The sequence below is a fragment of the Carex rostrata genome, chromosome 24, assembly GCF_964058835.1.
Source record: "Carex rostrata chromosome 24, lpCarRost1.2, whole genome shotgun sequence".
Taxonomy (NCBI): Eukaryota; Viridiplantae; Streptophyta; class Magnoliopsida; order Poales; family Cyperaceae; genus Carex; species Carex rostrata.
Genome location: NC_135941.1, coordinates 5415301 through 5427594, shown reverse-complemented (window position 1 = coordinate 5427594; position 12294 = coordinate 5415301). Strand labels below are relative to the sequence as shown.

General features: G+C 29.8%; 1 protein-coding gene across 1 annotated transcript; it reads left to right on the top strand.

Annotated features, from left to right (window-relative positions):
• Positions 1 to 2617: 2617 nt before the first annotated feature.
• LOC144575930 (Pentatricopeptide repeat (PPR) superfamily protein) lies at positions 2618 to 4799 on the top strand. Its single transcript, XM_078326187.1, has one exon. It carries the CDS (start codon positions 2632 to 2634, stop codon positions 4189 to 4191), a length of 1560 nt encoding a protein of 519 aa, XP_078182313.1. The 5' UTR covers positions 2618 to 2631; the 3' UTR covers positions 4192 to 4799.
• The last annotated feature ends 7495 nt before the right edge of the window (positions 4800 to 12294 follow it).

The window sequence follows — 12294 nt, the reverse complement described above, 5'->3', positions numbered from 1 at the left end:
AAGAAACTTTGGAGCAAAGTTGCTAAATAAGAAACCCATCTGCATCCCTGAAACTGGTTTAGAAACTGCCACATCAGATTAGAAACTCAAAGAGTTTCAGGGATGTAGATGCTCTAATGCTCTTAAGGTGGACAAGGCGACCATGTTTTTAAAGTGTTTGATGAAATGCTTAAGAGAAAATTTGAACTCAAACAATGACATTATTGAACCCAAATTAAGTCCATTCTCTGCAGGAAGCAATTTCAAGTTGAATAGCATTAGGACGGTAATAGAATTATATAAAACTCATTCGCCAAAATAAAAGAAAGCAAGTGATGAATTAAGAACTGCTATTTGATTGATGATTTGGTAACCACAAGTACAGATTTGTATCAGAAGTGAGAAGGAAGCAATTACTAAGACATTATCGTGACATTCAAATTTGAAAAATTATAATTGGTTACATTTTAATTTGTATGTTTGAAAGTTCACAAATGTACATAAGAAATATGATTATTAATTATTATATATAACCCTAATATCTTATAAATAAATATAAATATAAGTTTTAAAAAACCAGCAGTTGAACTGGTTGATCCAACAGTCCGACCAGTGAACCATTGACCCGAAGCTTTACCGTTTCAATGTCCGGTCCGGTTCTGATAACATTGCAATCAATGAAATTGTTAATTGGCACATCCCTGAATTGATAAACAGTTAATACGATTATACGAGGTTGCACTGCACAACTTTATTTTTCTTTATTTATCACCAATTTTTAATTCAGAGGCGCGACTTTATTGTTCTTCGGAGTCAATGTGAGGTTCTTTTCAAGTAAGGTTTAATTACAAAAGACTCATCCAACCGTTTTTACATGAATAGATAAAATCTTCATTCATTCCGTACTATATAATTTACTTACTTTTTTGTATTGAAGAAATAACAATTTTAACCGATGGATTGAGCAAACTTGTAGGCAAATTTAGAAAATAAGAACTTTGAAAACAATGGAAACTAAATGATCATTTTATTAATAAGAAGTTAATAGAAATGATTAATATATTTTTATTATACAATCAACATAGTTATTCATTGAAAAACAGTTAATAAATATATATATAGAGAGAGAGGTTGACTACTTTACTTACATAAGCATATGAGGGTATATGCTTATAAGTCATTTTTTTCGTTTTCAAAATCGAAAAAGTCGATCTAAACCGTTAAATCTCTATATTGAAATGTGCTTCGAGACAAAATTTTACATTTTTCTGATTTTTCTTTTTTTACTATTTATTAAGCCACTTTGAAAATCGTTGATCCAACGGTGGTTTTTGATTTTACTGTTTTGTTAAGCCACCGTTGAATCAGTGATTTTCAAAGTGACTTAATAAATAGAAAACAAATTCAGAAAAATGTAAAATTTGGTCTCCAAACACATTTCAATATAGAGATCAGAGTGAGTCTATGGTACTATGCATATCATGGGTTGTTACCGTGCTACGGCTCTATATTTGAGTTTTCAAATCCTAACGGTCGATCCGAACCGTTCATCTTGTTCTCCATATTAATATGTGTTTGGAGACCAAATTTTACATTTTTTGAAATTTTTTTACTATTTTTTTAGATATTTAGAAAATCACTTGATCTGAAAATTCTGCACCATCCAAAAACAGTGATTTTTAATAAATCTAAAAAAATAGTAAAAAAATTTCAAAAAATGTCAAATTTGGTCTCCAAACACATATTAATATGGAGAACAAGATGAATGGTTCGGATCGACCATTAGGATTTGAAAACTCAAATATAGAGCCGTAGCACGATACCAAATCGTAATATGCATAGTACCATAGACTCACTCTAGAGATCACATCTAACAGTTCAGATCGACTTTTTGGATTTTAAAAACGAAAAAAAAACTTATAAGTATATACCCTCATATGCTTATGTAAATAGTGTAGCCAACCTCTATATATATATTTTTAGTAAATCTAAAGATATTTTAGTCAACAATATCAGTGATATGAAAAATAAGATAAAACAAATATTTGTCCAATATTATGAGCAAAATTTTACATTTTGCGTAATATGTCTCTAGGCAGTATGCGGATCATCGACAACCCTGTCATATGTCACCGGTATCCGAAAGAACACGACCACATTCGAGCAAATCCAAATATTGTATTTAAAGAAATAATTTAGTTTTTATCTTAGCTTGTGGGACAAATACACCGAACTCAACTAATTCGGATACGATCGCGTTATTTACAGCCCTACAAGACATAAAGAACAGAGAATACGGACCCAAAAGTTCCTTCAGCAAAAATTGGGGTATACGAACAATCGGGTTCACATCCAATTCAGCCCGTTTCCGGCCCATTTGTAAATTCACCGCACGCTCCGCTTCGTTTTTCCATCGTGGCCTCGTGGGGGGCAGAATTGAGTCCATATCCTCTTGAGGTAACAGAATATTGTAGTTTAGATACTGGCCGTCCGATCAGAATCTGATCCATCTGGTCCGAGGTGGAATGCAAGGATTTCTTTAATATTGGTGCCAGATCAGATCGAACGGTCTGGATCTAAACTCAAAATTTCTGTTACATCAGGTGATATCAATTCCAGATTAAAACTTCTCAATGGAAAACAGAGACAGAAATGGCTGTCAAAACCCTTCTCCCCAAACCAAAAATCCACCGTGGATTTCTCTGCTTCTCTCGCCTCCTCTCTTCCGACCAAGATCTGACAAACACCATATGCCGTATACTCTCTGACAACCGGGGTCCACACCATGATCTCTCGTCCCACCTCCGCCCGTTCTCCTCTTCCCTCTCCTCCACCCCTTCTCTCATCTCTTCCATTCTCCTTCGCTCTCGTCGACTCCCTCATGCCTCTCTCTCTTTCTTCCTCTTCCTCTCCTCCCTCCCTCCTCCTTCCCCTCTCTCCCCTGACCATTTCTGTATGCTCTTCGCTTCTCTCTCCACCGCTCCTTCTCTCTTGCCTCATTTCCATTCCCTTCTCTTCTCTTACCAGTCTCTTGTTTCGCCTTCTCTCTTTCACCGTATGTTTTCATCCTATGCCCGGCATAAGCTACCATCGGAAGCTTGCAGAATTTTCAATATAATGTCTGATCTTGGTTTTACACCTTCTATAGTAGACCTCCATTCTCTCTTATTCTCTCTATGCAAGTATGGGTTTGTCTTAGAATCAGAGCAATTCTTTCTTGAGATTAAGTCACAATTTAGTATTACCAATCAAACTTATACTATACTAATCTCTGGTTGGGCTAGAGCACGTGATTCGAAGCGTGCCCTCAAACTATTCGATGAAATGCTGCAACAAGGATTGGTGCCAGATTTGCCCTGTTACAATGCAATAATAGCTGCTTTATGCCGAGCTGGTGAGTTGGGTCCTGCATATGAGCGGTTGAAGGAAATGAGGCAGGTACATGAACTTGAACCCAATGCCGCTACTTATTCATTTTTTCTGCGTGCGGCTACTGAGATGAAGGATTTGAACTCTTCAGTTAAAGTTTTAGATAGGATGAAAAGAGATAGCCTCACACCCAATGTATATACCTATAATACAGTCATCAAGTTACTATGTGAGCTTGAAAAGATTGACGAAGCCTATGTACTGCTTGATGAAATGCTTCTCAGTGGAGTTAAGCCTGACATATGGAGCTATAACACAATCTTGACAGTACATTGTAGGCTAAAGGAATGTAACAAATCATTAAGACTTATTCAAAGAATGGATAATGAATCGTGTTTACCTGATAACCATACATATAACATGTTACTTAAGATGTTACTTGATGTAGGAAGAATAGACAGGGCTCATGAAATTTGGGAGGGGATGGAGAAACGAGGATTTTACCCTCCAGCTGCATGTTATGCAGTGATTGTGCATGGGCTTTGTAGAAAGAAAGGGAGGGTAGAAGAGGCATGTAGATACTTTGAGAGAATGGTGGAAGAAGGTATACCGCCTTATGAGGACACTTGTGAATTGCTTAGGAAGAGGCTTATCAGGGTCGGATTGAGAGAAAGACTTGTTTTGGTGGCAGATAGGATGCGGCGGAGCAGCTCGTGTAAGATTCAGGAGCTGTCTGGCATAATGGATGGAAGTAAAAGGGCGGTTGATGAGGGATCGGTGGGGGAGAAAGGGGAGAGTAGGGAGGAGGAGGAGGAGGGTGAGACAGACAGTAAGCTTGTATAAGTAGTGAAATGTTAGAACCATATTATTTTTTCATAACAGAACAGATTTGTATTGGTCCCAATCAAATTTCATTTTGTGTCTTAATAAAAAATAAAAAGCCTGGAAGAGAGAATATGAATGGCGTTTGGATGAAAAGGCGGAATAGCCGGCCTAGCAGCTAACCCAAGTCCGCTGACCCAATATTTTATTGGAATAGCGGAATATCCGCTAACTCAAGACAAAGAGTGCATAGGGAAACATATCCAAATATGGAACAGGAAATCCGAGTTAGCGCTATTTTTGGGTGGATCCAACTCCTCTAAGGTACCGTAGAAGATCCAGCTCACTTTACGGTTTGAGATTTATTCTCAGCCGGTTTGAGATTCGGGTTAGCCAAGTTAAAAAGAACAATCCGGATTCACTAATTGTAAAAGATTCTCTTTTCAGGTAAAGGAGAGGGTGTTATTTGATTTTTGGGTTGGGTTGGTGTTATTTGATTTTTGGGTTGGGTTGGTGCTATTCTGAACCATCCAATGCAATGATAAAATATTACTGTTATTTTGGCATTTAAATCATTGGCGTTGGTGGTGCATAAGATGGAACAATCATATTATTTTTGTAATTTTTTTTAGGAGATCATATTTGATATTGTTAAATTAACAATTTTACTTCCATAGCCAATAATGGGTTTTGATATTTGACGAAGCAAATATGCCAATTCATGTATGTACACTTTCTACTGCATGAGAGTATTAATAGGCTTCGTCAAAAATTTCTGCTGCATTGAAATGTTCGATTCCATAAAATTGTAAATCATAATTGTGTTTCAAAACAGTCACACTCCTTCGAAACACGATTACGATTTTATAGCGTCTATTTTGAAACAATCGCCCGTTAGATTTCAAGTTGTCATTTTTAGTCCCAGTGTTGCAAAATGCGGTTCTATGCGGCGCATATGCGGTCTAATATGCGGTTCCGCATATGCGGCCACATATTCGGCCGCATAGAACCGCATTATGTTTGTATTATGTTGTTTGTATGCTATGAAATTTATGTATTATGCTGTGATAACTGACTTGTGATATGTTTGTATTATGTTCTTTGATATGTTTGTATTATGTTGTTTGTATGTTATGGAATTTATGTTTGTATTATGCTGTGATAACTGACTTGTGAGTTGTGGCATTTATGTTTGCTGTGATAACTGATATGTTCGCTGCAGCTATTCACTATTTCACATTTATGTTTGTATTTTTATTTTTGTTGTGAGATTATGCACATAATGATACAAATTATATATGAATTCTTATTTTAAAATCCGCATATATTAGTCCGCATAAAAATCCGCATATGCGGCCGCATACCGTATATGCAGTATGCGGTGCCCTTCCGCATACCGCATTTTGAAACACTGTTTAGTCCTGACCAAACCCTTCTCATAACTCAATGTTCTTTCTTTACCTTTTTTTTTTCTTTTCTGAAAAGCTTGGAGTGACTGCTAAGGCGTGAAGCAAAACTTTTACAATTTACATAGTTACAAACTAAATTAGAATAACAAAATTTAATAATAGTAAATAAGAGTTGAGAAAAAAATAGTGATTTTCATATTAGTGTGAAAATGGTGTTTTTCGGATTAGTGAAAATATTGTTTGAATTATAGAAAATTCTCATATTCTAGACCTAATAGGTACTGCACCACCTAATTAGTGCAACAAGTTTCTCAAATAAAAGCAATTCATAAAAATTATGGTGTATAAGATTTACTCAAACATCAAATTATGCAAATTTGAGCTAATTGGGTTCAATTACAAAATTTCTAGAATTTACCATCCCTTCCCAATTATTGTACGAACCTGAAGCGTCCTAAATTAATTCCAAAACTAACAACTAAAATTAGAATTTAGGCAACAGACATAAGAAGCTTAAAATCTTTATAATTTATAAATGAAAAAAGCAGAGCTTACAATTTGAACATGATTAAAAACCCTAACCCGTCAGGCAAATCGAAGCTGATGAAAAACAAACTTTTGTATGAATACATATGTATGAGAATATTTTCTGGATTTTTCTATTCTACTGTTGGGATGTATATAAAACAAACAAAATGAAATATGAAAAAAAAAAAGATTTAATTTCTATTCTGTCGTGAGGAGATAAAGAAACAAAGGAGAAATTAAATTGTTTCCTTTCCTCATTTCTGGTTTACATCAAAGAAAATCTAAACAAAGGCAAAAATAAGGAAATGAAAGGAGAAATTAAGGAAACGAAAGAGAATCTAAACAAAAGCAAAAACAATTTGTATATAAACAAAGGAAAAATAAGGAAACTAAGAAAAAGTTGCTAAACGAAAGAGAAATAAGGAAACAAAAAAAAAGTCGCTAAAAGGCAGTGTATTCAATTTTAATTGTAATATATTGTGTGACCGTACGTGTAGCGAGTATGTTGTTAACTAAATATAGACTTCTACATTTGAAAAATATGTATTTAATCCAAACAAACAGATTATTTGATTCGAGGGAGGAGAATAAATCTGAAATTTCATCTTTGAATCGTAGCCATTGGCGGATCGGACACCCAACGTGCTTAATAATATAATAGAGATTTAACAACTATTCAATTTTCAGTTTAGTCCCTCAAATTAACAAATATTACAAATGCTAATAAATTTTGAGTTTTTCAAATAAATTTCCAACAAATATGTATAGAAACAAAGAGAGAGAAATAAGGAAATAAAGAAAAAATCGATTTCCATTGTGATCTATATAGAAACGAAAAAGAAGTAAGGAAATAGAAAAAAGAAAAAGAAAACGAAAAGTGGAGTCTGCTCAATTGAAGATGGAGCAATAAGGAAACAAAAAAAATAAAACAAGCAAATATATTGCTAAATTTTGGAGTCTACTCAATTTTAATTGTAACATATCGTGTGGCAGTACGTGTATCGAGTATGATTTTAACTAAATTTAGACTTCTACACATAAAATATATGCATTTAATCAAAATAAAATAGATTATGTGATTAGAGGGATGAGATTCAATCCGAAATTTCATATTCCAATCGTAGCCGTTGACGGATCGGACACCCAACGTGCTTAATAATAGAATGGAGAAATGGAGATTTACAGTGCATTGTCAGTGTTTGTTGATGTTTTTAATCAATTTGGTCACATTTACGATTCTACGGTTACCAAAACCAGGCAGATAATATCCAACATATGTCCTTTACATGCATTAAAATTAATTTGTGAAAAAAAAATCAAATAATTACATCAAGAATTACAGTAATATTTTCTTTTAAAATAATGGTATGTTTGTTTTTGTTGATGTTTTGAATCAATTTTTGTCATATTTATGATCTTAAAATCATCAAAGCTGGCGGATAATATCCAATATATGTTATTTATGTGCTCAAGAAACTATTTATGCTCAAATGTAACATATACATCAAATACTAGGCATGTAATTATTTTAAGATACAATTACGTACAGTAAGTTGTGTTTAATTTAATGTTTAATTTAATTTAGAGGAACTCGTTATATTGAACTTCAACATGTTGAATTTCATTATACACTATGGACTTTTTTTTTTTATGTGATCATGAAAATGATATGAAACTGGTCAGATTTAATCATAATTGATTTAACCGAAGTTAAGAACAAAAGTGATATTTCTTGACAAATCTATTTTTGGTAGGTTGGGAAGGCCGGGAGGGTTGTTGATCCTTATATTATCTTTTTATAATATATATAGAGGTGCTACTTTTATCCGATTACCCGGATCCGATCCGGAACCGAACCGAATCCGATTAATTTGGATAGGGTATGGTTTAAAAAATATAACCAATTAAATTATGGGTATGGTTACAAAATTAATAATTTAATATTCGACCCAGATCCGAACCCGAACCAATACTGTAATGGGTAGGATATGGGTTTCATTTAATTATCCGACCCGTAACCGAACCCGATCCGATACCCGTATAAATACCCGATAAAACATATATTAATAACTAGACTTTTGCTAAACCCGGAACGGGTAGCACCCGTTTTGCCCGGCCCGTACCCGTTACCCGTGGTACCCGTACCCGTTGCCCGGGTACAAACGGGTAGACGGGTACGGGTAATAAACGGACCGGAGAACGTGATTTAAAAAATAACCCGTTGTACCCGTACCCGTCTACCCGCCAACCCGTACCCGCCTACCCGTACCCCTATACCCGCCTACCCGTACCCGTACCCGTACCCGTTACCCGTACCCTTTACCCGGTTGCCCGTACCCGTTACCCGTACCCGTTACCCGTTACCCGTACCCGCCAACTTTACCCGTACCCACTTTTGAAATTCAAATTTTGAATTGTACCGCCGGTTCAAGAGGGGCCCGGTCCGGGTCAAATCAAACCCGGCCGGACCCACCCGGGTCACGTAGGTTTTTTTTTTTTTTTTTTTTTTTTTTTTTTTTTTTTTTTTCAAATTTTATTCCCTCTCCAATTTTTTCTTTAAATACACCCCTCTAATCCTCTTCCTCTCCACATTCTAACTCAAATTCTCAAATTCTCAATCCCTCAAACTCAATCTCAAATTCTCATTTTTCATTATTCTCAATTTTTAAATTTATTTTTAAAAAAATATATAGTTGTAATTTAATTCATTTTACCAATACGCAAACGGAATTAGAGGTTCGCTAAACCCGTTACGGAATTACGAAGGTATCAAAATTACAAAGTTCGGCACCTCCCGCAAGATTTTTCCGCGAAATTTAAAGGTTAGATTTATTTTATGTTAGATTAATTTATTTTTGTAGAGTAATTTAAAATTTGATATTAGATTTATTGTTGTAGATAAATGTATAATTTAAATTGAATGTTAGATTTAGTTTATGATAGATTTGTTAGATTTATTTAATTTATGTTAGATTTGTTAGATTTATTGAATGTTACAATTATTTAATTTATGTTAGATTTGTTAGATGTGATTATGTGAACTTGTGAAATAATTAGATTTATTTTGAATATGTTAGATTTTATTTTTGAAATTCGGATTTATTTTTAATAGGTTAAAAAAATATGTTAGATTCATTTTTGTTAGATTCATTTATTTTTGTAGAGTAATTTAAAATTTGATATTAGATTTATTGTTGTAGATAAATGTATAATTTAAATTGAATGTTAGATTTAGTTTATGATAGATTTGTTAGATTTATTTAATTTATGTTAGATTTGTTAGATTTATTGAATGTTACATTTATTTAATTTATGTTAGATTTGTTAGATGTGATTATGTGAACTTGTGAAATAATTAGATTTATTTTGAATATGTTAGATTTTATTTTTGAAATTCGGATTTATTTTTAATAGGTTAAAAAAATATGTTAGATTCATTTTTGTGAATATGTGAAATATTTTGAATATGTTAGATTTATTTTTGAAAATGATAAATTTATTTTGAATAAGTTATATTTATTTCGAATATGATAGATTTATTATGTGAACTTGTGAAATAATTAGATTTATTTTGAATATGTTAGATTTATTTTTGAATAGGTTAGATTTTATCTTTGTTTTTTCAAATTCTTTTTTTTTTCTGTTTTTCCTATTTTTTCTGTTTTTTCCAGATTTTTTTAATTTTATTTTTTTCTGTTTTTTTTAAATAAAGTTGTATTTGAAATTCATTATATAATTAGGTTAGATATATTTGTTGAATATGTTAAGTAATTGTATTTATTTTTGAATATGTTAGATTTATTTTTCAATAGGTTAGATTTTATCATTGTTTTTTCAAATTCTTTTTTTTTTCTGTTTTTCCTATTTTTTCTGTTTTTTTTCCAGATTTTTTTAATTTTATTTTTTTCTGTTTTTTTAAAATAAAGTTGTATTTGAAATTCATTATATAACTAGGTTAGATTTATTTGTTGAATATGGTAAGTAATTGTATTTATTTTTTAATATGTTAGATTTATTTTTCAATAGGTTAGATTTTATCTTTGTTTTTTCAAATTCTTTTTTTTTTTCTGTTTTTCCTATTTTTTCTGTTTTTTTCCAGATTTTTTTAATTTTATTTTTTTCTGTTTTTTTTTAAATAAAGTTGTATTTGAAATTCATTATATAACTAGGTTAGATTTATTTGTTGAATATGGTAAGTAATTGTATTTATTTTTTAATATGTTAGATTTATTTTTCAATAGGTTAGATTTTATCTTTGTTTTTTCAAATTCTTTTTTTTTTTCTGTTTTTCCTATTTTTTCTGTTTTTTCCAGATTTTTTTAATTTTATTTTTTTCTGTTTTTTTTAAATAAAGTTGTATTTGAAATTCATTATATAACTAGGTTAGATTTATTTGTTGAATATGGTAAGTAATTGTATTTATTTTTTAATATGTTAGATTTATTTTTCAATAGGTTAGATTTTATCTTTGTTTTTTCAAATTCTTTTTTTTTTCTGTTTTTCCTATTTTTTCTGTTTTTTTCCAGATTTTTTTAATTTTATTTTTTTCTGTTTTTTTTTAAATAAAGTTGTATTTGAAATTCATTATATAATTAGGTTAGATATATTTGTTGAATATGTTAAGTAATTGTATTTATTTTTGAATATGTTAGATTTATTTTTGAATAGGTTAGATTTTATCTTTGTTTTTTCAAATTCTTTTTTTTTTCTGTTTTTCCTATTTTTTCTGTTTTTTTCCAGATTTTTTTAATTTTATTTTTTTCTGTTTTTTTTAAATAAAGTTGTATTTGAAATTCATTATATAATTAGGTTAGATATATTTGTTGAATATGTTAAGTAATTGTATTTATTTTTGAATATGTTAGATTTATTTTTCAATAGGTTAGATTTTATCATTGTTTTTTCAAATTCTTTTTTTTTTTCTGTTTTTCCTATTTTTTCTGTTTTTTCCAGATTTTTTTAATTTTATTTTTTTCTGTTTTTTTTAAATAAAGTTGTATTTGAAATTCATTATATAACTAGGTTAGATTTATTTGTTGAATATGTTAAGTAATTGTATTTATTTTTTAATATGTTAGATTTATTTTTGAATAGGTTAGATTTTATCTTTGTTTTTTCAAATTCTTTTTTTTTTTCTGTTTTTCCTATTTTTTCTGTTTTTTTCCAGATTTTTTTAATTTTATTTTTTTCTGTTTTTTTTTTAAATAAAGTTGTATTTGAAATTCATTATATAATTAGGTTAGATATATTTGTTGAATATGTTAAGTAATTGTATTTATTTTTGAATATGTTAGATTTATTTTTGAATAGGTTAGATTTTATCTTTGTTTTTTCAAATTCTTTTTTTTTTCTGTTTTTCCTATTTTTTCTGTTTTTTTCCAAATTTTTTTAATTTTATTTTTTTCTGTTTTTTTTAAATAAAGTTGTATTTGAAATTCATTATATAATTAGGTTAGATATATTTGTTGAATATGTTAAGTAATTGTATTTATTTTTGAATATGTTAGATTTATTTTTCAATAGGTTAGATTTTATCATTGTTTTTTCAAATTCTTTTTTTTTTCTGTTTTTCCTATTTTTTCTGTTTTTTCCAGATTTTTTTAATTTTATTTTTTTCTGTTTTTTTTAAATAAAGTTGTATTTGAAATTCATTATATAACTAGGTTAGATTTATTTGTTGAATATGTTAAGTAATTGTATTTATTTTTGAATATGTTAGATTTATTTTTGAATAGGTTAGATTTTATCTTTGTTTTTTCAAATTCTTTTTTTTTTTTCTGTTTTTCCTATTTTTTCTGTTTTTTTCCAGATTTTTTTAATTTTATTTTTTTCTGTTTTTTTTAAATAAAGTTGTATTTGAAATTCATTATATAATTAGGTTAGATATATTTGTTGAATATGTTAAGTAATTGTATTTATTTTTGAATATGTTAGATTTATTTTTCAATAGGTTAGATTTTATCATTGTTTTTTCAAATTCTTTTTTTTTCTGTTTTTCCTATTTTTTCTGTTTTTTCCAGATTTTTTTAATTTTATTTTTTTCTGTTTTTTTTAAATAAAGTTGTATTTGAAATTCATTATATAACTAGGTTAGATTTATTTGTTGAATATGGTAAGTAATTGTATTTATTTTTTAATATGTTAGATTTATTTTTCAATAGGTTAGATTTTATCTTTGTTTTTTCAA